At 43.2% G+C, this 26,560-nt stretch overlaps 1 protein-coding gene across 3 annotated transcripts in view; it reads left to right on the top strand.

Annotated features, from left to right (window-relative positions):
• LPP (LIM domain containing preferred translocation partner in lipoma) overlaps nt 1–26,560 on the top strand; it is a 318,878-nt gene that overhangs the window by 185,089 nt on the left and 107,229 nt on the right. For all 3 annotated transcript variants that reach the window (XM_066556527.1, XM_066556528.1, XM_066556526.1), the window contains exon 8: nt 18,410–19,084. In XM_066556527.1, the coding sequence (XP_066412624.1) occupies nt 18,410–19,084 (675 nt within the window). The remainder of the gene's footprint in view (nt 1–18,409; nt 19,085–26,560) is intronic.

Below are 26,560 nucleotides of genomic sequence, written 5' to 3'. Positions count from 1 at the left end.
TCATGATGACTTTTAAATCGAAGCAAAGGTGATGGCTTCCTTCTCACATCAACAGCCGCGCCATTTCCAGAGCTGTGCATTCTGGTGTTCCGCCGCCTGCCTTCTGCTTTGAGGATTTTTATCCCCCCAGCCTCTTTGCTGGGGTTGTTTGTGTCTCACCTGCCTGCCTGCCTGGTGAGTAGGGGCACAGTTAGATCAGGACACCCAGCTCAATGCTTTCAGTAAGCTGGGTGTTTCCAACCAAGAACGTAACTTTCCATAGTAATTTGGTGCTATTTGCATAGGATTCTCTCTCTTCTAGGGAAGAGTGTACTCCTGTAATCTGATCTAAAAGGGCTCCTAAAGGAATTCTTTAGCTATTTCTCTGGAAGTGTGTAATAAATTTCCCGGGAGGACTGGTGTTCTTCTGCATAGTGGAGGAGTGAGAAAGTATTTAGTGAGATTTCCCAAGAGATGGGCCTGAATGTGTCTTTTCTGTAGACATATCTGCTGTTACTGCTCATTGAAAGGACATGCTGCATTTTACAGAAGCAGCTTTGACTTTGCTGGGGTTCTGCCAATTCAGAAAGGGCTTTCTCTTCTGAAAAGCTGATCTCACTTATGCTTGAGTCCAAACACTTGGGTACCTCCACTCAGTGAAGAAGTGTGTGGTTGGGCTGCTGAGCTGGTCTCATATAGGTGGAAAGAGTTGCCCTCAGGAATGAACACACACAGAATGCTTTTAATCTGTGAAATGAAGGCAAGGGCACAGCTATTTCTGTACATGTCCAGTTGTATATGTTGGGAAGTCTCTCTGGATTTTTTTCCAAAGACTGTGTGAACTGGATTTTGGCATTTACAAAATAACAAGTCTGATGCATGTATTCATGTGACAGGCAATGGGAATTCATTGCACTTCTGATAAATCCAACAAAAGTTGTTGGTTTCATGCTAATCCCTTAAGATGCTTCCTTGACTGAAGCAATACCCAGCAGGAGCCTGATGGAGCTGAGGTTATGGTGTGCACTCCTGATCCAGTTGGAGCAATCAGTGCTTTCAGGTGAAGCATTTTAGCTGAGGACATGGTGACTTGCATTAAGGGCAGGTGAAATGCCTGAGCTGCTGTGGAAGCTGAGCACTTAGATACTGGTGGTTTTGCTCACAGTTGCTGAGATTTTAGGTAGGAGGAAAAGAAAATCGTATCTTGAATGCTATGGGAAATTTGGTCATTGGCATCTGAGTAGGAAAATGTTTGGCATTCAGCATCCACAGGGAACTTGGTGCTCAATCAGGCAAAGAGCTAGAGGAGCTGAAGAGTATGACCTTCTGTCCATTTTAAGGCATGGTCACTGCCTTTTAGCCCACTGAGGCTAGCATTTTCCAAGGAATGTTCTTTCCCAGGCTAAGCTGGGAGGTGAGTAGGCTGCTGGTTTTGCAGAGCTGGGTGAATGCAGGAAGCCCCAGAGCCCCATTTTAACCCTCCTGCAAAGGACCAGGTCACCTCCGCTTCTGGACTGACAACATTGCAGTTGAATTTCTCCCTAGCCTTTGGAATGCCCAGTCTCAGGTCACCTCCAGTTTTGGCAGAGCAGGAGACGGTGTGGAAACGCTCCCCCCTGGCAGGGACAGGCAGTGACTGGATTCACCATTGCAGTCAGCTCTTGGTCCAAGCACTCCATTGATATAATTAATGCTGCATAGGGGGGAACAGCCACTTCTCTGAAGCCCTCTGCAGGAGCTTGGAATCTGCCCATGCACTGTTTCTGTCTGTGTGTCCCTCTGCCATTCAGGGCTGGAGGAATGACTAAGTAGTGCTGACGACATCAGTTGTTGGCCTGTATTAATTATTTCCGCGGGTTCTATTTACTTGCGTGTTCCCTATGGGAATGTTGTGCATACAGATCACAGCAGCACTTAATTTTATTGCAGTGAGAGGCTGAGGTTGGGGAAGGGGAGGGGTGAGAGGAGAGAGAGGGTCGTGTATGCGTCAGCCCTGTCAGGCTTTTCCTTCTGTTTCATTTGTGCTGAGGTTTTTATTATCATTAAGCCGATTGTATCTGTGGCACAAAGGGCTGAGTTACCTCGGTAACCACACTAGCTGGGATGGTAATCCATTTATAGCATCACTGCTCAGGTCTGATTAAATTAGCATGCTGATGACGTAAATGCTTGGCTGGGTGATGCTGATGAGGTTGCTTCTAATAGGAACTCTCGGCCTTACATTTATTCTCATTTATTTCATGAGACCCCTGCAGGAAATGTACAGAAATAAGGCTACAGATGATTGACTCTTGTTTTCAGAACAACTTGTGCTGCTAGCAACAGACAGTGCTTGATCTGAATGCAGACAGCAGCCTGCACATTTCGCCTTGTTTCTTCCCGCTGCAGAATTCCCCACACAGCCCTGCCGAGGCAGAGCCCTGCTCTCCAGCCCTGCTTGCCATCTGCCACAGCAGCAGCGGGAGCAGCTCCTCTGGCTGATGGGTTATTTCCAGACACTGCTACAAAAGAAATAAAGAAGGTAATAATAAAAGAAAAGGAACACCCTGGTTCTTTACTCCCTCTTGTGAGATTCCTGCAAACACAGGCATCCTTTTACTCACTCCAAACAAGCCAGTTATTTATGTCTGAATTCTCAGTGTCGAACAATACCGTTCAGTGCTCACATGTGGATCAAATGCTTTCAGCATCTTCTGTCCAGCCCCTTGAGGGAAAACACTGACAACTGCATGATCACATCGATGTCCCTGTTGTTTGATGAAGTGGCAAGAACAAGAGGACTGAGAGTTGCTGAAACTCCTGGTTTCCCTTCTGAACCCTGCCTCTGATTCAGTGGATAAGGAGTCTTTGGGCAAGCAGCTTCCTAGCAGGCTGTTTGGGGCTCCCAGGACTTGAGTTTTTCATCTGTAAAAAGAGAATTTAAAAGGATGCTTTTTCTTTTTTTCTTTTCTGCAAGAAGCATGGGAGTGATTAAGCGTGTTTAAGTTCTGTAAGTACTTGGAGATCCTCAGGTGGAAACTCTGAGGTTCTGAACAATTTGCCATTTTAATTGTCAGATTTGATTTATCCAGTTGGCATAGAAGGATTTAAAAGGAATTTTTTGAACAAAAGCAGTTTTGGGATGGAGGACTAAAAATGCAATAAATTTTAAGTAGCAATAAATAGTTTGGCGTTTGCCCTGAGTATGAGCAGATGTGGTTGCACAGAAACCAGTGGACTACACCTGCTTTCAGTCGGATTTGGACATGGAAATCTGTTATTGGTGAAATAACAAGCATGGTTTTGAGACACAAATGTGAATATGCCCATGCTGTCATTTTCTGGGCCTGCGAATTCTTACCTAGCACTCACAGGGCTTTTCCTTGGTAACACTGGGATAAAGGTGGTTTGGTACATGGGAGCCCTCTGCCATGCCTTTCCCAGCTCTGCTTGCTCTCTTTGAGAAGTATTTGGTGCTTGAAGGACCCTGCCCAGAATCTGAAGCTCTACAAAGATGAGGGGCACTGAATTTGTCAGTGGCAATGCTTCACCCTCCTGGCAGCCAGCTGAGCTGGAGCATCCTGACACTGCTGCATTTGCTCCATGCTCCCATGCAGTGACAGGGAGCAGCTGAGCTCGGGATGTTCCTGCTCATTCCTTGGACTGTGTGGGACACGTGTGCTCTGCCAGCACCATGCTGAGAGCTCGGCTCTGCTCCCCAGCCTCCTGCCAGAGCAGGTGCACTCTATTAATGAAGGTATTTCAAAGAGTTTGTTCTACCTCTGGCTCAGTTCAAAGCATCCTGCTGTCAAGAAGTCCTGCACCCATGGCCTGGGATGCCTTGCCCTGGGGCTTCCTTTTAAATTTAAACTTCTGTGGTTAATTCCTTTAGCTTACTATTTTCAGTGTAAAAAATGTGTAAGTCAGCAGTAGCAGCATGTTCAAGAGGTGCTGTGGGTGCTCCTTAGCTGGACTCTGCTTCCTCGAGAAGTTACAGGCATGGACAGCATTTTCCTGATTTATTTTCTGGATAACCTCCACTCCTGGTAGAATGAGCTGGTCTGAGGGGTACAGACTCATGGGCACCCACCCAGCACATGAGGTGGTGGAAGCTCTCAGAGGAAATGTCCAGCACTCACCGAGAGGAACTCCAGACTGCTGAGGCTTGGGAAGTCACCCAGCAGCATCTCTGCTCAGTAAGTAAAGAATCAGCCCTTTTTTGATTGCCTCCCTTTGGTTAATTAACCTGTGTGCTGGGGCTGACAGAGTACATGGAGAGGAGATGGCTGTCTCTGTTACAGCAGCATTCACAAGCTCACTGGCAATATTTTGGCATCAAAACCATTCCTGTTCATTTCAGGGACATCACAAGAACCTAGTTCTAGAGGTCTGAGCCCCTCTTTTTCAACTTTTTCTTTTCCCAAAGATTTATCCAAAATAAGAATATTTTGGTCTCAAGGGTCTGCCCCTGATTTGGTTGGCTGAAGGAGAAGTTACTTGGGCTCTAACAAGCTCAAGTCAGACAAGGACCACAGGGCAGGAGGGGAAGTCCCACTGAAATTCCCCTCCCTTCCCCACGGGTTTCTGTGATTTTTGGCATGAGTGCATTGCCTTAAGAATGCCTGGAAATTTTCATTATAGGTGAGCAAAATTTCAACTCATTTGTCTACCAAATTAGAGCAAAGCAGGAGATGAACAGTAATAAAATTCCTGTTTGTTGAAACAAACCCATTCTTGCTCATTTGGAGAAAAAGAAAAGCCTCTCATGTTTGCATGTGTTTGGATTTTGATGTTGCTTGAGCCTGGTCCCTCTATTTTCTGAAGTCCTTGGGATATTTGTATCTTATTTCAGTGGGAGAGCAATCTGTTGGAAGAATTTGCTTTAACACCATAAGGATTTATTTTTTTACGGGGGGTAGCAAGAATTGGAGGTTTTTTTAACTATTTTTATTCTTCCAAAAGAAGGTTTGCTGCTTATTATCTTACAAGCTTTTATCTGGTGCTGAGTCATGGAAGTGAGAGAACGTGTAGGCGTCTTAGCATCAGAGAGAGTAATACTGTCATTTACATTTACAGACAGTTATGCTTTCCAGAAAACTTTTTTTTGTGGGTTACAAAAGTGATTAATCTGCTGTTGAAGCTGTCAAAGGAGGTTTTCTGTTTAAGAATTTTTTGAAAGAGAGAAAAATCTGTTTCTACTTATAGGAAATAATAAGGTAGAAATTGAAATTAAAAAAAAAAAACCATACTGAAAGAACAGACAAGAAAATGTTCCCTTTCCTAATTATATTTTTCCCTTTTCTTTTTATGTATCTATCCATCTGTCTATCAGCCTATATATCTATTCTTCTGTTTCATGGAAAAGTCATGTGGACTTTGTATCAAAGCTAAATATAGTAGAATTATGGCCAAGTTCAGTATTATCAATTCCAGCTGTTAAAAATATCATAGGATCCGTCTAAAATAATTTTTGTTTTCCCTTTAAAGAAAACTTATTTCAGTTTCTTTTTAGTTTTCCATCAGGCTCTTTAGTTGTTATGGTTTAAACTTTTTCTGCACACTTGAAAACTGCATTTTTTTAAAATGAAGTCCAGAGCCCTCAGTTAAATATTTCTCTGCAGCAGTAGTAGTAGTAGTAGTATAAACTATTTTCTTTTCCTCTATCCTTTTTTTGTAGTTTTCCTTTTACCATATTTTTTTTCTAATTGCTATTGGGTTTTTCTATTATTATGTAAAAAATGAATTAATTACTGCTGAGACAAATCCTTTCCTCCTTAGGACATGTTCTCAGTGATGAGATCTGTAGGGCTGTTGGAAGACTAAAGAGAGTTCACCAGTGGCGACCAAATTTGTGTAGACCTTCAATGTCAATGGCATGAGTAGCTGTGATTCTTGTTCGTTGTACCCATTCCTGAGGACACACTGGACATGAAGTATTCTAGCCTGGAAGTTGAGTGGTTTTGTCCCTAACGAAGTAGGCAGTGATGTTTTCAAGTGATCTTCTGGCACAGTAGGGGTGGGAGTATGAAAACTTGCTCTACTTTCAGCGTAGTTTATCCCATTATGAAGAGTATGATATGCCCAGCAAAGTCTCTCTTTTGGGGGTTCCAGAGGAGCTGACACTGTGGTGGAGGCAAGGCAGTAAAGCAGGGTGCTGTGCTGGAAGCTGGAGCTGTCACAGGCAGAGAGAGGAGCGCTCATCATGATGCCAGAGGACAGCCTGTGGGGCAGAAGGATGTCCCTCCTTGTCCCTCCTAGCTGAAACCCCCAGCCCACCCCAAATGGACTTTGACAAGGGCATGTAGGGACAGGACAAGGGGAAATGGCTTTAAACTGAAAGAGAGCAGGTTTAGATGAAATATAAGGAAGAAATTCTTCCCTGAGTGCGGTGAGGCACTGGCACAGGTTGCCCAGAGAAGGTGAGGCTGCCTCATCCCTCAAATATACGAGCCCAGGCTGAATGGGGTTTGAGCAACCTGGTGTGATGGAAGATACCCTGCCCATGGCAGGGTTTGGAACTGGATGGATGCTCAGTTCCTGTCCAACCCAAACACTTCTATGACCTTATGATCAATGCCACATCTGCTCACTTGCCTTGGTTAGAAGTGTTCTTTTCAGCATCTCCCTTATCCCTGCTCCAGTTAAAGTCTCTGCTCTCCTCATCCCCCATTCCTCACAGCTGCCCTTCCTCCCTCCCCAACCATAGTAGCTTCAACCATGATCCTTTAACCTTCAGCAGAAAATTATTTGTGCCATGTAAGAGGAATATTGATTTTTACATCACATGGCCCATGAGGCATTAGAAATTACATTTTTCCCGTAAGTGTGGCTTATCTCTAGCTTTTAGGAAAAAAATTAGCTTTGGGCCCTGTGAGATTTCCTGTTCAGGGTGAATGGGTTCTGCATTTAGACCTTTTCACTGGAAAGCCACGTGCTGCAGCTGGACTTCTAAATTAAAGGGGGAAGGGAATTAACCTGGCTTAACCTAAGTTTTGACAATTCCATTGAGAGGCCAGTGACTCATTTATAGAATTCATCGAGTCCACAAGGGTTAGAATGATACTTCTGAAAGCTTATAGAATGTCACTGCTTTGTATTTCAACAATTGGGTCCTGCAGTGAATTTTTGTGGGTTGTTATGGAAAAAAGATTTATTGATGACTTGTGATGCCAGGATGTTTTTCTGTGCATAATTTTTTTCTTAAAATACAAATACATCATAAACTGCAAAAGAGAGAAAAAAGAGAAAAGGGTTTCATTACAAACTAGAAAATAAATATGATTTAATCCCATGGAAAATTCAGACCTAGACCTGAATTCTCCTCACTCCCCTCAAGTTCAAGTCTGGAGCCTAATTTGACCTGTGACAAAAGAGAATTAAAGCCACAAAACTCCATTTTGGATCCAAAATTTGTTGCAGTTTTTGGGCATCCACTGCTGACTTTTGGAGAGCTTTGAGCCCTTGTTAAAAACATTGTTGAAGCCAAGATCTCAGATTTAAAACTAATAATTCCCAGTCCCAAAGGTTTTTAGCATTTAGTACTCCTGCCCCAGAGCTAGAAAGTCACTGTTTCAAATTCTGGAGTTAACAAAGTCAAAATCAGTTAGACTGCAAGTCACAGTAGCCATCAGTGTGCATTTATATATACATCCACCACAAGGAAAGAAGTGAGGAGAGAGGGAGGATACGTCTGTTTGTTTGGAATTAGCACGCTTGGGTTCAATTTCTCATGCAGAAGGGTCCATGGCTGGGTGCACAGGTCAGGGTGCACAGCTGGAAGTGCTGCCGCTGGGACAGGCTGAGCTGAGTCCTTGGAGTGCTGAGGCTTAGTCCAATGCAGGTTGTATTTAATCTCGGTTAGAAGTTTCATTTGCTTTCGTTCAGGCTGCAGCAGGATGAATTGCCAAGATCTCCAGCGTGTTGAGTTTTGGCAAAGCTGGATGATTAGTACCTGGAGAAGGTCAGATCGGTAGGATTCATTATTGTTTGCATAGAAACCTCCACTGTGTTCCCCATGGGGAGGCAAACATGGTGAATGCAGAGGTAGTAGAAGGCCAAATTCAGATCTGCAGCAGCCAGCATGTTTGGAGTAAATCTGCTGGAATAAATAGACGCACTTGAGCTGGCACCACTGTCCCCAAGATCAGAACCTGGCTTGATATAAAGCACTTTTAAAAAATGTAATTCAGGCACTCAGGAGTATGGAAGATTATTTTACTTGTAAGCTGTGACTGTGATAAGCTAGTCAGCAAGCCATGGAGCAAATGTTTTGGGATGTTATTTGGGTCCAAAAGCAGTGTAAGTGGGAAAAATTACAAAACATAACTTAATTTGGCTCATTAGGTCATTAGTGATGAAGTTTAGGAACCTTTTTTTTCCTTCCTAAAACTCACTGAACAGAGTGGAGCATGGCAAAGGAGAAAACCTGGTATTAAACTAGAATATAGTACTTAGCTCTATATAACCTAGTCAGCAGTATCAGTCATTGAAAACACATCTCTTGCATTCTGGTTAAGAATGAAGAGAAGGGTTTTGTTTGTTGTTTCATAATTTTTTTGGTGGGTTTTTTATATTAAAGCTTACAATGGCTATTTGTGGTTTTGTTTCCTCAAGGCATATTTAGGAAAACTGGATTAATTTATAATGCCATTTGCAACACAACAAAGCCTGGTGAGGCAATGGATTTGACATTCCTTTACACAGGCTTTTTACAGTGAAACTGTTCTAAATTTTTATCAGTGTGTTATTTGGGTAAACATTTTATTTACCATACATTTAATGTAATTATATGTTCTATGAGAAGAGGAAAATAGTGCAGAAACAGTGATTACACTGAGTTAACACTTGAATTTAAAAATAATCTTAACTTTCTGTATTGTTTCATACCCAAGTATTTCTGTGGTACAGATGGCTTTTTTGCTTGTGCTATAAATTAATGCTCACTCTTTCTGATTGGTTATAGTACTGCCCTGGTGTTTTGACTAGAAGTGCTGCAGGGGGTTTCTGTGTATCTTGGTGTATGTATTTATATACCTGGAGACTAATTTTAAAAGCTACAGCAGGTGGAAGAAAACCTTTCCAATCAGATTCCTCAACATCGTGCTTGGAGTCTGTGATACTGTGGAAAGATTAAGGTATTTCGGGCAGTGGTGATAACCCAGGCAGACGGATAAATGAGGGAATGTTCCACTCCACTTCCCAGAAGGAGCCATCTGGGAAAACTGTTAAATTTGACCTGTTGTTGGAGCTCATCAGCCTTTTGGAAAGGTGTACACTAAATCTAATAGGAAAATAACCTCTCTGTCACATATGACTGTCTTTTATGGGGTTTTTTTGGTTTTGTTTTTTGGTTTGGTTTTTTGTGGTTTTTTTTTTTTTTTTTTGTTAGACTTATTTTTTTGGTGTGGCTATACAGTTTTTTTTTCCTCATGCTATAACCTCTCAACTTATTAACTTGAACCATTTTGTAGCTCACTAAAAATACTGGCAGATGACAGTGCGTTCTGGACCTCAAGTGAACCATAAGAAAGCAGATGTCGTATGAACACAGAATTGTTCACTGATGCTTCTGCTCTTCTGCACTGCTATTTGCACAGGCTTTAAAATGTGGGGAAAAGAAGAATGAAAACACATGGTTTTCACAGGAAATAGAGACAATACTAACATTCGAAAATGTTTATGCCCTCTGGTAGGAAAATGTTTTAAATCTGGTTTAATAGAGTTTTGGAATTCGAAAAGATAAATACGTTATAAATGCAATGCATCAAATAAATAGAATCGTAAACAAATAAGTAACACAAAGTAAACCAAGTAGTGTCTGGGTGCATATGTATTTCCTATTATTTTATGTGTGCATATGCACACTTTTTTAGTGTTCTCTAGAATTAATAAAGGAAGAAAGCTTGTACACTATAAACACTCTAAAACTCCTTTGCAATTTAGTAGGAAATGAGAAGTTTTTATTGCGATTTTGCACTCTTCTTTGTGTCTGTTATTCAACATACAATAGAAAATGATAACTTTTCTATATAAATTGTAGAAGACTTCTCCAGAAGACTTCTCCAGAAGACTTCATGTGTGTGGAGTTTTGTCATGTCACTCCCAGGTGCAGACCTCTTCCCTCACTCATGCATCTTCCATTATATGTTCTTAATCCACTTTTTGTAATCATGATGCACATCCATGGATAGTGCCATAACCCTCAAACCTGCCCATATTTGTCATGCACAGGAACTTCTTTTCCATTACGAATAGCAAGTTATAAAAGGAAGGGAAAAAAGTCTGTGGGTGCTGTAATTATGATACTTCAAGTTTTACTAGCTTAGTAATAGCAAAAGTCATAAAAATACTTTGCTTACCCAAAGTTCTTATTTATAGAGGGGTGGGGGCTTCCCCATTGTCAGGGTTAGCAATATTTGCCTGAATTAAGCAAGGGAATTTGTTCAGCCCATTAGAAGGGCCCAGTTTGGTGAAGGGAAATGTTTTGGACATTCCTGCATTGCTAAGACTTAGAGGAGGTGTTCCTCAAGGAGCTGTTTCAATGCTCGATGCATGTGGTGACTGGTCTTCACATGGTGCGGTGCTGGTTTTTTTGTGGTCTTTGCTTCTGGGATTGTCCTCAGTAGTTCTGCCTTTTGGTATGACCAAAGAGATGTGGTGCCTTTTTACAGCTCTTTATGTAATTTACTGCTGAGTCCATGTGCCACTGATTAAATCTGTGCAGGGGGCTGCCATTGCATGGTCCTCAGGTCCAGATGGGTGCAAATAATGTCATTTTAGTGATAAGAGTGGGAAATTACAGAAATATCCCAAGATTAATTCAGAAAATGTTTTACTTCTCTTGACTGGCATCTTCTGTATCTTTTTGACAGTTATGTCTCATGCTGATATCTGGTATTCGTGTAGATAAAGTTACTACTTCATTTGAAGTCGTCAAGTTGAGTTGCTTAAGTAGAAGAGTTTAAATAATAACTAACCCTTTCAATGAATTAAGCTAGAATTATGGACCTTGACTGTCCACCAGCATTAAAAGTATTTAGGTCAATTGTTTGCACATCTTTTAAAACTAGCGTCTCAGAGAGTCCTTCTCATAAATACCAGATGATCAGTCATCAGAAAAGGAAAAGCAAATAAAAAGCTCAGAGTAGTCATCGTAGCGATAGTATTAGGTAAACAAAAAAGTAAATATGAAACTGAGAAGGAAATTCTTCCCTGGCATAACACTGTTGTGTTTTGGAGACCAAATTTTTCAGATGTGTTCAGACTCTTTGGAATTAATGGAGTGTTGCAAAGTGGAAACCCAGATTGCCTAAAACACTTGACACCCGCACTGAAAGCTGAACCAAGGTGTGTGTCTGTAACTGCACGTGTCAGTTAGGAAGGCTGTTTTCCATGATAAAATATTGGAGGTCAGCTCTTAGCACCTTTTCTTCTGTGCACCATCTCCCATGGTTTCAGGCTGGGCCATCACAAGGAGTACAAAAGAGGCTATGGACAGAAACATTAACAAGTATGTTGACTCCTTTTCCACCTGTCGTAGCAGCTGAAAAACAGATCAGCAGTAGTTGTGTTCTTGTAACACTTTATGGCATTCACAAGGTATTCTCTTCATTTGAGAACCAGAGATGAACACTTCATTAGATTTCTCCTTTTCTTTTGCTGTAATGCCTGGGAGCAGTCTGTTTGAATACCTTGATAGCTTCTGGTGATCAAGCCAGCAAATTGAATCTCACATCTGCAAAGTCTGAGTGTAGCTGCTGATCCATGCACAGTCCATACATCCGTGACACTTGCTTGTCAGCTGTAAACTAGAAATGAAAGAATGATGAAAGTGTAAAGAAAAAACTTCATCTGATTATAAACGTGTTTTGGCTGAGGGGTTTAAGGTTTGGACCAGACTTCAAAACTTTGGATTGGGTTCTAAGGACATTTTGACACTTAAAAGAAATCTGTGTTAGCAACTGAGCTGTGTGCACGGCATAGCAGCAGTGCAGAGTTGTAAAGATGTGTCCTCAGTGTGCTTGGACTGTCTGGACCTTATAAAGAAGGCCAGGGAATGCTATATATTGAAAATGCATCAGGTATGCTAAATGGGAGCAGTCCATCCACTCAGGATCTTGGACCTGAAGCAACCCAGCTGGAGCTCTACCAGGAGAGCATCTGCAAGTCCCAAATGGGAGGCCAGATTTCTCATTTTCACCCAGATGTTATTTCAGACAGAAAAAGGTTCAGACAGGTTCAGGGGAACTTGGCCATACATTATCACTGGTTAAGCTGCTTGTTCAAATACAGAATTTGAAGTCAGCAGGAGGTAGAGGTGTCTGCACATCAGGAAACCCCCTAAAATCCCTGTTCACATTTTCAGGTACCTAAAGACCAAGGTTTCAAAGCAGAGTATTTTATTTTTCTCAGGAGTTATCTTTCCCATACCGAAGGGGAGCTGAGGTTTGCTACCTCAGGCAGAAGGGAGGCTCATCCCAGATTCTACTCCTGGAAAAGCAGCAGCTCCAGTTCCAGCAGGAGCAACTGTTCAGCACAGATGTGGAAGAAGAGGTGGGGAAGGGTGTCCCATTCATGTCAGCCCCCTTCCTACACTAGAAATAAACTTGCAACACAATCTCTTGGTCATGCCTTGGCTACAGGGTGCAGCAGGATCCTGGCAGATTGTCTGAGCTGCTGGCACTCAGAAATCCCTTTGGTGTGCTGCTGTAGCTGAGCTTGAGTGGCAGGGCACTTAATGCAGGGAAAAGGGATCTCTGCTTCTTACAGTCACATCAAAATTACCTGTTTATTGTGGAATTTGTCTCCACTAACTTATGCTGTCTAAATATTCAGTGACTTGTCTGTTTTTATGCTTCTTATACAGTCAGCGGAGAGAAGTAGATTCCCCCAGTGGCTGATTCATCTCCCCTGTTTTAGGCTTCAATATTAGAATGGAATAAATGACCCTGTGGAGGTACATTTCAGAGAGAGAGAGTGCTTTAAGCACCTCCAGCTAGCCAAGGTGAATGCCCATCATTGGTGATAGGAAAAGCCAAGTTGATTTTTTTACCATTTGCTGCCCTTCCCACCCAGGCCTCCAACTTCCACCACCTTTGAGTGCTACTTAAAGGATTTCAGGTGGTCTGAGCTGGTCCTGTGTTTCAGCCAAGCTTGTGTCAGTGGACCATGCAGGAAGAGGGGCTGAGTGAGGAGGAGAGATGCTGCAGTGGCCCGTTGAACTGGCAGCCCCCTGAGAATGCCGCATCTTGGGTTCAACCCACCGGTAGTTGCCAGGTTTCTGCCTTTCGAGGAAGAAGAGTTGTTTCATTCCTATCCTGGAGTAATTAGTGACTGAAAAGCCCAAAAAAGGCAGCTCCAGCTAGAGCTGTGGTTCTGAACCTCTGCTCTGCAAACCCTGGGGGTCCATGGATCACTCCTAAGGTAACTAAGAAGAATTCAATGAAAGGTAACTGAAAAACCCATGTTTATTGTCAATAGATTAACTTTCTCCATAAAGGAGCTTGTCTCTTCTGAAAAACATTTGGGGACTCCCGAGCATAAAGGTTGAAAATCACTGAGCTGGAGTAATGTATCTTTGTGTGTAATAATTTGACAGCTAAAGGGCTAAAGCTATTCAACTGTACCTTTATGAAAAAATGTCTGGAGAATTGAATAGAATGTGATAAACTTTGTATTGGCATTTTTGATTCAGTCTCTGAAACTTGAGTAACTGAAGGGGTTCTATAAAAATAATTCTACAAATGTGCAAAGTAAAAGAATGAAGTCCTTTTCAAATGGATTCCAGCTGATCATAGAGAATCATGCTCATGCTGTAGACTGTGATTATTCTGTACTCTTTTTAAGATTTAACCCTGACAAATGGTAAAGAATTGCAGGTTAATTTCTGTAGAACAACAGGTTCCATCCCTCATACCTATGCAATGACTTTTTAGTGTAGATGTACATTGAATTTAATTTACGATCTATGTCAATAATTTCTACAGGATGAAGAATCAAAGCTACTCAGGATTTTGGGTTTCCCCACCAGGGTAGCTTTGAATCCAGACACCCAGCTCTGACAGCCTTGGACAGTGTGGCTTTATCACATGGCCATAAACTTTCCCTATGATGGTTGGTACAAGAAACTCCTAAAAATGTTTATAAACCTCCTCTGCATTTAAAAAGACAAGGCAGGATTTGCCAAGCAAAACTATTCCCCTCATGGTTATACATGGTAAACTTTTTTAGAAGTGTTTTGGGGTTTTTTTCCTCCCACATTTGGTTGAGTTTTACTTGATTTTGTCAGTATTGGTTCACCTTTACTTGAACTGCTGGATAATTCATTTGTAGAAGAGGCAGTACATTTAGGTACTTCCATCTGTGTTTAAACAAGGCTCTTGTGCTTTCCCATTTAAAAAAAAAAAAAGATTTTGTATTATAATGCTTGTGGTAGATGAGGTTCTGAATTTAACTCCTTCCTACTCTAGTTTCTCTCAACGGCTCTGTTATCAACACCTGGGGTTTCTAGTTTACTCTCTTTGCAAATATGAATTTGCAAGAAGGGGTTGATGGTAAGTAGCGTGGTTTTAATTTGCACTTGCGAAGTGTGTCAGACAGTTTCATCAGGGCATGGCGAGCAGAGGAAAGCCTGTCTTCCTCTGAAAACAGCCCTCAGAGGATGTCAGAGAGTGTGTTTGGCTGCGATAATCACTTGCAAATGCAGTATGGTTTTGAAATGAGCTGTCCAGGGGCTGCTGGAGAAAGGGATGCTTGTGCTCCTATGAATTCAGTCTTTGTCTTTCTCTTTTTTCTTTCTGCTGTTTCTACTTGTTTTCATGTTTCTGAGCAGTCACTTTGATGTGCTTTTGGATGAATCTACCTGGTTGTGTTCGTGGAAGTTCTATGGATTCACATGGGTGAAACATTTGTGACAATCATCTGTTTTGTTAGGCTTTACCCAGTGATACAGATAGCCCCTTCCAGCCTTCTGTTTATTACTCCATCTACCTGGCATCTCTACAGCCTCATCCATCCTTCCTATCCTCCTAGTGCTTTCCAGACAGCTGTTGAAATCTCTCTTCTAGTGGTATCTGAGTACCCTTTTCTCGTCCTTCCACATATTCCTGTCCTCAGAGCAGGAATCTTGTCCTTGGTTACTGTTCATTTATAAAGTTTTATCTTCACCCATTAGTAATCTTAAGGTTTAAGCCTGGGGTGATATCTGAGTGCACGGCTGGACTGTGGCCACCCTTCTCTCTCTCAGGCAAAAGGGCAGAGGATTTATGGTGATACCTCACCTGTGCCCTTGCACAAGGGCTACAACCAACTTGCATTCTCATAAATCATCAATGCTCCAGTAGTGTTAAATTCCCTGCAGCCTGTCCCATTTCTCTACTACACCACATCAGCTAGGCTTACACCTCCCCCCATAAACCCCAGCTTTCATCACACACTTGCCCAGTGCCCTCAGAGGAATTCAGAATGAGTCATGCAGGGCGCCTCTGGGGACTCCTACTGATGCAAACTTCCTCCTCCTCAAGGCAGCCTGTGGTTTGATGCCACAATGCAGCCGGTACTTGTTAGCTTGGGCCTTTGCTGTGGAGTTGATAGCAAACTTCGGGCTCTGCTCCCCTAAATTGTCACCTTCCTTCTCTGGATTCTGGTGCAGGAGGGGATACTTGCAGCTCATCCTCTTTGTAGTGTCAAACACAGTGTCAAACACAGGAGCTGCTTGGTACCGGTCCACAGATTGTGAGGGTTTGGGGGATTTTTGGAAGAAGGGTTTATCATTCATTCTTAAGGTGTATTCCAGTCCAGGCAGGAGACTGGCATCAGTGAAGTATTATGTAGATGTTTATGTGTGTTATGTGGATGTTTATATGTATGATTGAAGTCACCCAGTTCTTGAGATAAGATCAGAAGAGCTTTAGTAGCATCTGTCATGACCTGCTTCCAGAGTCTGCATTCAGAAATACAGAATGTGATGAACAGGGCTCACTTATGTTGTTTTGGGTTGGTCTTTCCCCCTCCCCTAGACAGGCCATTTCCTTTATAACATTATCTACCTTCTACCTCTTCACATGGAAAAGAAAAATGCTTTTCTGGTGGTAATTACACAGTGCTGCATTGTGGACCTTTCATCCCATTACAGTAAGTGGACAAACTACTATAATTTACAAGAATGAAATAGGTGAGAAAATGGGAAAGTTTCTGGCACTCCCAGGCATAAATGCCAACCTGACATGGGAGAACAATTCTGACAGAAATCAAGTTTTCTTGCTAGCAATGAATGCTGGTGCAGTTGTTTTCTGATGCAGGGATGGAGGAGTGCCAGCTTCCCTTCAGGTGTTTCAGAAGTAGAAGAATCAGGCAGTATTAATGGAGGGCTACAGACCCTTAACCTGTCTCTGCCCTTGCAGTTCAACTAAGACATGCTTCAGCTCTTCCTTGCTCTCAGTTTGAAAATCTCCTGGCTGCCTATGTGCTGCCTTGTCATGGATCTGTTAGCAAGGTCAGGGTGTGAATACATTGAGGTGTTTTTCCTCCAGCAGAAGTTTGCTGCCTTATTATTCCCCACTTCTGAATACACACCTTTCACACCTCTCAGAACAGACTGATGCTCTTATTTGCCTGGGGTTTTTTGCTGATTTATAGTGTTTCCTTGTGGGAGGTTTGCCCTGAAGGTGTGATTGCAGGAGTAAGGTCTTTACCAGTGCATCAGCAAAAAAGTATTTGCACATCATCAGGGAAGAGCTGCCAGTTGGGTGGTGGAGCTTCTTTATCCCTTGGTTAGACTTGTTGGCTGTGCACTAGAAACTGAGTGGCTTGCACTTGTCTTTTTATTTTCTTTGTGTGAGGTGGTTACCAAATGTTGGGGGACACAACCACCCTGTACAAAGGATGAGTTTCTCCCACCCTGTACAGAGGATGAGTTTGGAACCCTTGGAGGCTCAAGGTGGCTGAAGTTCCCCCAGCCGCCCCTGGGTGGTTTGGCAGCAATTAATTGCCGCCACCTGCTGACCAGGCACAGGATTTCTCTGGCCCCAGTGCAGCTTGTGCATGTCCTGAAGAATCCTCACCGTGCCCTCCCCAGCAAGAGGGTGGTGGAGCAGTAGGTGGAGGTCAGGGTGCCTGCATAAACAGGAACACCTGGGGACAAATACAAGGTTGGTCATTTAAAGGTGTCACATGCCTTAGAGTGCACATAAACATGGGTAGGCTGGTCTGCCTTTGGGCTGCTGTGAACTTGGAGATTATCAAGCAGATGATGGATGAGATCAAGCCTGGTACAGGAAGTTTGAATGAGATATAACCTCATATAACTATGGTGTTAAGTGCTGTCAAACTGCATGTCTTCACTTTAATGCATTTCCGTGTAGAAGGCATAAAATTCAGGTACTCTTTTAGAATTAAGGAAAATAGAGAAGCAAGAAATTTTACCTAATCCTAAACTCTAGAAATTCAAGTTTACTCTTCTCTGATGTAGTGAAAAGACATAAAGACTGTTGGTCAGTGTTCTTCAGAAACGCTCACATTGTTAGCTCTTTAACCAAGATGTCTTTTTACATTGGCGTTTTTGAACATTTAAATGTGAGGTAAGCCAGACAAACAAGTACACTAGACTGAAGGATGTATGATGCCTGTTAGACAGCGTCACTGCAACAAAGCTTCATTCTGTGGCCAAATTGCAGGAAGCGGCAGCATTTGCTGTAATCCTCTTCCCTGGCTGCCCCAGCATTGCTGTGCCTGGGGCACTGGTGCAAGGTTACATGGCTGCCATGGTAGGAGCTGACTTCTGAAGCTCTTGGAAATCCTGACCCACTTTCTGCCCTTTAATGAAGCATGTGTAGCATTTAACTTTTCTGGGGTCACTCCAGGTGTTCAACCAGTACAGCCAGGGTAGGGACACCTCAGTAACTTGCTTTGATCGGAGTTCATTCTTACAGCCTGGGACCTGCTTGTAGGCTATTGCAATCTGCTGCCTCCTGCACAATTAAAGGAGCTCCCGTATTGGGGCAGAACCTTACAAGTGCTCTAGGGACCCAAGGAATTTCATGTCTCCATAGAGAGTATAAACTCATTTTCTCACTTTTTCAAAACAGACTCATTTTCACAGGAATGCATGAGGGTTTCCCTAATTATCCTCTGGCGAGTCTCCCTTTTTTTTTGTGTGTATAATTTTTTAATTTGTTTGTTTGCTTGGAGGCGGAGGAGAAGCCTCCAAGGAGAGATGAAATGCCATGCATGGCACTTCTGCTCTGCTGCTGCGGTGCTGTCTCTGTTCTGTCAGAGCAGGGGAAGGTTGCTATAACCATTCTGCAACGTGTGGCCCTAGGTTATTATTGCTTTCCTAAGCAGTTTGAGTTGCTGCACAGATATTTCTGTAAACCCCCATTTCCACCCTCACTGCTTGACCCAGTGCCCAGCTGGCCCCTCCTGCTGACCCTGTGTCTCTCTCCTTGCTCTCCAGGGCTCTGGGACCTCAAGCAGCTCTGCTGCCACCACCCCATCCGTGTCCACTCCTGTCACTGGCCACAAGCGGATGATCATCCCCAATCAGCCTCCCCTCACTGCCACCAAGAAGTCCACTGCCAAGGGCCCAGGGCAGCCAGCGCCCATCCCAGTCACTCCCGTTGGCACCCTGAAGCCGCAGCCGGTGCCAGCCTCCTACGCCACGGCCTCCACGCCGAGCCGCCCGGCCTTCAACGTGCAGGTGAGGACGGCGCAGCCCAGCCCGCACTACCAGCCGCCCAGCCCGCAGCCCGGCCACTACGGCAGCCTGGGGCCCGGCCAGGCCTACGCCGCCGCGCCGTCCCGCCAGCCCGCTGCCCCTCAGTACGGAGCGCCGCAGCCCCAGGGGCCCGGCTATGGCTACGGCCCTCCGCCTGGCCGGCCTGCCGAGCCCGCCTACGGGTACGCGCCCCCGCAGGGCCGCTACCAGGAAACCTACTACGGGGGCTACGGCGGCAGGAACGGCTCTGAGGCGCCCTACGTGCTGCAGAGCTCCTGGAAGGCCGAGCCGGCGTATCCTGCGAGTAATGCCATGGGCCAGGCTCCCCCTGCACTCTACCAGCCACCAGGCACGAAGAAGACCTACATCACTGACCCAGTGCTGGCCCCGCAGCCGCCCGCCCTGCAGCAGAAGGTAAGGGATGCCAGTGGTCATTGACATTCCTGGGAGAGCCACATGGCTGAATGTGGCCTGGGACACTCCCTGAAAGGTGGTGGGGGTTAAGGTGGTGCTATCAGAAGTGTGGGGCTGATCTCCCTCCATATGGCTTCTTAAAAGCTGGAATAGGGAGCTCTCATCTGCTTTGAAAAGAGCCTCTGCAGGGGCTTAGAAAAACTGTCAGCTTCAAGTAGTAAAATGGTGTCACATACGGAAGCATGGTGTCAGCCCACGGGAGAGAGGGAGGCTTTGTCCCTGTGACATGCTGTTGCCCAAAGAGCTCCCTGGCCATGCCTCTGTAAGGCATCGCTCAACTGGAAGCTTTTCTTCTGGGCACTCCCAAGATGAAGTGAGAGGATGGGTGTGAGCTGCTTCATGTACTTGTGGACATACCTGGTTCAACAATTAATCCTCCCTGTCCTCAGGCAGATGGGAGGTACATGAGAGGCTGGTTTTGATTGTGGTTCAGAGTGATTGCGGAGGTTGTCCTCTGGTGTGTCGCTGTTCAAAGATCACTTATCACTGAAACCACATGGAAATGAGTCCCCACAGAGCTCGGCTCTGGTTTTCCTCTCCGATGTTGGTACACCGGGTGGCCGCCATCCACTTCAACAAGTGCCTGGACCTCATAAAGTGAAGTCAGTTTGAAGTAGAAAGTTAAAGTGGGTCTGCCTGGTTTCTCTGCCCAAGCTGATCCTGCCTGGCTTTTGTCCCTTCTGCTGGTGGCCATCTCTAATGTGGCTCTAGGAGGTGCTTTAGCTTTGTGGGGCGCTCATTGTGTAAGATGAGCTGAGGTTCCACAAACGGTGAGGTAGGGAAGCAGTGATGCAGTTGCTCCCCAGGCCCACCTTGGCATGTCTGAGCACATCCGTGTTCTTGAGTTTGAGGGTGCTCACAGGGAAATGGGAAAAAGCTTCTGATACATAACAGAAAGCCTGTCCCTTTGTCATTTCCTTCTCTAACAGCACACAGACGGTCTTCCCTAAATTCCAGGTTTCCTGACAGTGGGAACTTTAAAAGGCAAAAATGTTTCTCAAGGCAGTTTAGAGAGGGCAAGAAATTACAGAAGTCCTTGAAATATTATCTACAAGCAGCTAAGAAACTGCTTTTTCTCTTTTCTTCCCTTTCCTTGACAAGAACCTTTGAAGCAGGGAGAGAAGCAATAAACTCTCAGCTCTGCAGGTACTTGGTATAGAGCTTAGATTGAAAAGTAGTGAAAGACAGAAAATTTGCACATAGCTTTAACTGGTGTAAATGGTTGTGGTTCCAGTGGAGTCACTGAGGAAATGCTGAGGTATAGCAGATCCATATTTAGACTTTTATAGGTACAAGTAGGTTTATATATATAAAAAATTTTAAAACTGTAGTTCAGTCAGCATCTCTATGGAAACGCAAATCATCTCAAACCACAAACAGCACAAGCCTGTTAGTCTCATTTGCATTACAAAGCTGGAGGGACAATTTAATTTAGCTCAAGTTGGGGGTTTCATGTATGCCTATATATATTTGTATATACATGTTGGTGTGTGTGCACGTGGCATTTGCAAATACACAGGCAGAAATACTTCATAAGTATCTGTATAAAAAATAATTTCAATTCTTCTGCAGAACAGACTATCATCTGCTTGATGATAAATCCCTGCAGAAACTTTCTTTGTCTTCCAACCTGCTAAATAGCTGTTTTCTTACCTTTTTCACTTTTGAGCTTACAAATCCTCTGTAACATATTGGTGGCAGGCTTTGCCTTTAAAGCACTGTTGTCCAGCCTTACTACATGCTGTTCTCTTTCTTTGCAGAATAACTCATTCATAAAATCGACTTTGGGAATTATTTTATTTAAATGGGGGAAAAAAGGCTGTGTTAGAGCCAGGTATCTGTTAGGAAGAATTGTCACTGTAATTTTATTTGGCTATCATGTAAATGTTAACGTCTTTTCCAGCACACACACATGATTCTGCATTTGTTTGTGTTTTGCCACTTCAAGGTTGATTTGAGGCCTTTCAGTTAAAGAAACAGAAAGGGTAAGAAGCATTAATACATCTCACATAAAATGTAAGGTGACCTTTAGGAATTTTTCTTTTTGCAAGGGAATGGTTTTAAAATATCAAACAATTTCTACATGTATTCAGAAAACTGCATGCCTAATCTTGAACATAGTTTGTGTGCAAATTATTAAGGATGTTGTAGCAAATCCATCTCGGATTAAAAGTTCACGGTCCTTAATTCCAACATATACCATGATCCATCACTGTGAGGGCAAAATTTTTCATTAAATTTGTTTCATGTTTTTAAAGGGTAAAAAAAAAAAGGTTTATATTTGGCATTCTGGCTAGGAAGAGGTTCATGACACTGTGGCTCTGTTTTTTTTGCTGTGTACTAATCATGTTGAAGTCGCTGCTGATCCAAAATAAATCTGGATTGGTATGGGAACAGCAAATAATCTGTACTGGTTCTTAAAGCCTGCTGAAAACAATGAGTTTTACTCTCACACAATTCCACATTGCATTCTGTCCTTGGGCCACTTATGGGGTGAGAGTCATGCATGTGAAGCCTCTGGGCATTTTAGTCTTTAATGCAGCACCCTGTCCAGCATGAGTGCCCAAGTCCTAGTTAGGAAATGACCTGGTGGAGTGCATGTCCTCATTTAAACCTTCATGTGCTTCAACAGCCAAAAAAACCTCAGGAGCTTTCTCTTCTGGCTGGTGGGTGGTGGGGACTTATGTAGCAACAGCAGCAGTGTTCTCATGAGACCATTTGGCTCCTCTCATGCTCTTGCTGTGCCTGCTCAGACCAAGTCAAAATCTGAAGCCTCTCTCTTTAACTTCTCCTCTCCCAAAGGGCAGAGGGCACCAGGTTGGGGTGGCTCATTAGGTATGCTCATTTCTGGCACAAACATGTCCATAGTAGACATATGACAAAACCAGTTTCTGATGTAGAATATTCCCAGGGCTTTGCCCTGTGGCCAAAGCAGGACTGGTAAACTCCCACCACCGACCAGCTCATATATGACCAAATGTTTCTGTGCTGGACTGGTTAAGACACCGAAAACCCTTGTTAGTTCCCATATCTCCAAATAGTTTTAGGTCTTTTCGCTGGTTTTTGTCATGTTTGAGCATTTTGAGACACCATCATATGTCCCAGCTAGATCTGTGGACCTTTTAGGGTCCTCATGTATCTCCTGGTGTATTTGAGGGGTGGCTCTGGGATATCTGTTCTTTCTAGATCCCAACTATTCTCCTGAATAGGCTTTGGGAAGCACATTCCTTCCTAAAGGGACCTTTCATGTTTTCAACATCTAGACTAGGTACCACTGAAGCCATTTGAGACAGCTTTGTGGCTCTGGTCCAAAATGGTGGAAATTGTAACAAAAACATTTATCTCTTGACAGCAATTTAACACTTTGGTGAGGACAGAAGTGTCTTGTAGCTCTGATTTAGTACAGCATCCAGATCCGCGTTTCTTTGTTGCAGATTTGCTGCAAAGGAGAGAGGGAGGAGAAAGGGAGCAGTGTCCCTTTGGTAGCTGTGTCTGTTCTCCCTGACATGGCACAAGCACCCAAGTTCCTTAACCTGCTCAGCCACAAGTTGCAGTACCTCCATTCACACCTGTACAGGCATCAGTGCATGTGGAGCATGGCCTCCTCTTCAGACAACCCTTCAGTTTTGCACACCTTTCCAGGGGAGCACCATGAAAAATGGGGAGACAGCTGCAAACCAGGAGGGTTTAATGAGGCAGCTCATGCTTGTGGCTTAGGTGGTGGTGGCTGCTCATGACTAGCGGACCTCAGCCACTGCGTGGTTTCCGCACTGCTGGAGGTGATTTCTTTGCTGCCTGCTGCAGCCAGCCCTGACATGGTCTCTTGCAGCTTGCAGTGCCCAAAAGGGACTGTGATGGCTCGCTGTTTTCTCATTTTACACAACTTTTGTCAGTTTTTCCACTGATTTAATACCTGTGATGGAGACATTCGCTTGGAAGTTTCATCTTTGTCTCAGAAACATCTGCTCACCAGTGCCCTTCGCTATGACTGATGCCCTTCTCTTGCACTGATTTAATAATTTTTACAGTCTGCCATCTCTCACATAAAGGAGATACCTCTGGCATTTGTGTTTGAACTGAGACTAATTCTCTTGCTGTTTTCTGTTAATTTAGCGACTAGAAACTTTTTCTTCTCTGCAGATGAATAAAAGCAGTCTGCCAGATTCCCTCCTGCTGTCACAGGGATATATTCCTTCCTAGTGTTGCTTTTGACTTGTGGAGAAAGGCAGGCAGCTTGCTTTGCATTGCTTGCCTCCCCCCAAAGTGTCTTCTCACCCAAAATTTTATGCTTTCACCTAAGTGTCTTCACAAAAGTCACGTATCAAAAATTTTCAATGGATGGAATTTGGAGACAGTGAAAAAATAATGATTGAAGTTTTGTTTTCTGTCAGTGCAGGACAGTGGCTTCCCATAGTTTTAATGTGTTCAAATAAAGCAAACCAAAGTAAAATTAAAAAGGGTGATTTAAAATATTCTACTTCGGCATTTAATGAATTAAAAAAACCTGAAAGCCAATGTAAAATGAAATAGAATGTGAAATTCTGAAATTCAGAGTTGAATCTGCAAGTTCAGTGTGACATTTCAAAATTTCCAGATGAATATGCAGTTCCTTTCTACCCTGAGAATAGCAACAAATGTCAAAATGTTGACATTCTTCACAAAACAGTAATTCAGAGTTCTAACCAGCACTAGCTGTATATCAGCTGCTGACTCTGTCATTGCTTCTGGGTGGATTAAATTAAATACTGTTGCTTCTGTTAAAATGAGGAGGAGCGGAAAGAAGGCAGTTGTGTCTAACAATAAGATGAGAAGCTCAGGACTTGTGGTACTGTGGCATTGAGAATAGTGTTTTCCTCTTCAAGTTATTATAAATCTCTGCATGAAAATTGTTGTGGGTTTTCTCAGGTGAATAAGTGCTGGCAAGAGATGCAAAGACGTATTTTCAGAATGGTGTCCTTATCCTGACTGCAGGAATATGACACAGTCTGGTTTATATCCTAGACTTTTGAAAGAGCCCACTTCTTGGCTCAAAATGTGTTTAACATGTTCATTTGAGAACTTTACTCTTTGTTCTTTGTATAATATTTTTATTATTTAAGCACTCTCTATACTAGCAGGAACCAGCTGATGACAGAGCAATTAATCAGTTTTTTCTCTTAGGTATCATATATTTGACTTGTTTTCCTGAAATAGTGAAACAAAGAGTTGCCAAACAATTACCTTGAAGTTAAAGATAACAGGGAGCCTGCAGTTACAGGAGTAAGTCAGGTCAGCATATACTGAAAAACCAACTTAAATTTACAGCTTCAGGATGCAGCTTTTGTAGCTTTAGCCTTTAGTCAGCCACAATGGGTTAGAAATATAAGAGGAATAATTGAGAAAGAGGCTTTTGGCATAATACCTGGATGTTCTTTCTTGCTCCTTCTTAAAATAAGCTGAGGACAATGCCTCCACACATGATAAGGCATGGGACAACCTTGAAGTTAATCAAGGGCTCTGCTTCTGTGGTAGTTAACTCTTGATAACCAAGCATCTACCTTGAGAGATCCTGCCAGTCTGTGTTACAGGCTAATATAAGAATTTTGTGTCTGAGGTTATACGATGCAGTGAGTGTATACTTAGCATCGGACAGGGGGGCTGGCTGGTTTCCAGCAGTGGGGCTTGCCCGAGCCCTGGGGCTGCCTGAGCTCAGGTCTCTAAGGGGCAGCCTGCTCTGTGGCATGATGTGACAAGGATAGTTGGCCTTGCTACTGCTTTACAGCTTTCAGTACAGAAAGCAGCACCCATAAAAGTGAGTGCTACTTAATTTGCAGGTAGACTCTGGCTATTGAGTGTGATGGTGCTGCTGATTACTGGAGGAGCTGGTTCATTCCATTTAAAAATGCACTCGAGTCCAACCACATCGTAATTCTTTCAAAACCAAAGCACCAGAACGTGTGAGGAAGATGTTCTTCTGTCAGATAACCTCTGTGTCATTGTCAAGTTTATTGCAAGGAAGCCAGAACCTGAATGTGTAGAGAAGGTTTGTCCAAGGTTAAGCACCGATTGATTAGGAGAGTAGGGCAGAACAAGGAGATATGGAACATCTTGGTGTCATTTGGTGGCTCTTCTGTTTGAGGTGAAAGGGTCACTGGATGCCCTGTGGGTGTGAAACTCTTTGGGCCTATGACCTGATGATAATGCCAGTGTTAAGAGAAATCACTCTGCTCACAACAGTGACAGCATAGATGATGCTTTGGATGATGTCCTATTTTGGCCATGCCATTTGGAGTGGATCTTCCTATATTTGGGTGTTTTTCCCACTGACGTCTGTGAGGCATATTTGCAGTCTTAATCCAGTTTTTAATGGCACACATACAGATAAAATAGTAATGGTTTGTTACTGAAGCACCACTTTGTGCAGGGGGCTGTGTACAGTTTAAAAGATGAATAATTTTTCCCTGCATGGGGATGGTTGTGCATAGATAGGCTCTTGAGCCTAGTACTTGAATGAGCAGGCAAGTTAGACAACTGTCATGGCGCACAGTGAGCAGTGCCAGCCATGAAGATACCACCAAAAATAGATATTCAGTTGTAAAGATTACAAAGTAGTCTATAATGTTGGCTGATATAATATTTGTTTCATCCAAGAATAATGGTATGAAGCAGTTGCTAATATATGGTTACATTTAGTGATCATAAATGTTCTGGTGTTAAACTAACTTTGGCCTCCACATAATGGGCTTCCTGTTAAGATTTACCTCTGAATAACTATAAAGAAACATGATATAGTAAATTTAATAGCAGCCTTTGGGGGAAAAAAAAGTTTAAAAAAAAAAGAGGTTTCCTATCACAGGCTGAAAGAACTCCTGCAAGGCAAACAGAATCTGCAATTACACTGACAGTTTTGTTCTTAAATGAAAATAATAGTGAATTATAAAGCTGTAAAATTGTTTTCACAACAATATTTTGTTTTTATAACTTATACTATTTCACTTAGTAGCTGCCTGGCTCCACAGCAAGTTACATAACATGGTATTATGAGTATGATGCCTCAACTTTTTGTCTAGGGAATTAATTTAGGGCTCTAAACTTTCCAGTCACATTTTCTTCTTTGTTCCAGACGCAATGTATTCTCTCTGCTGGAAGAAATATCAGATGAACTACGTCTTGCTTGTGGCAGAGTAATATTCATGTGTCTCTTTATCCACACTAATAGGGCAGTGACTTAGTTTCACATGGCTCCTCAAAATAGTCCGGATTGAAACGGGCCATCTAAAATCAGCTACACAAAACAAATTAGAAGGGTGAAGCTGCTGTGTGTTAGCTGATCAATGTAGCATTAGCAAGGATTTTCCACAGTGTGGTTTAGCACAGACAAATGAATTACTCTTACTGTCAGTATCACTTGTCCTCCCAATTAAATATTTTTCTAAA

Source organism: Molothrus aeneus, chromosome 10 (genome assembly GCF_037042795.1).
Source record: "Molothrus aeneus isolate 106 chromosome 10, BPBGC_Maene_1.0, whole genome shotgun sequence".
In the NCBI taxonomy this organism is placed as follows: Eukaryota; Metazoa; Chordata; class Aves; order Passeriformes; family Icteridae; genus Molothrus; species Molothrus aeneus.
This window is presented reverse-complemented; position numbering and strand designations above follow the sequence as displayed.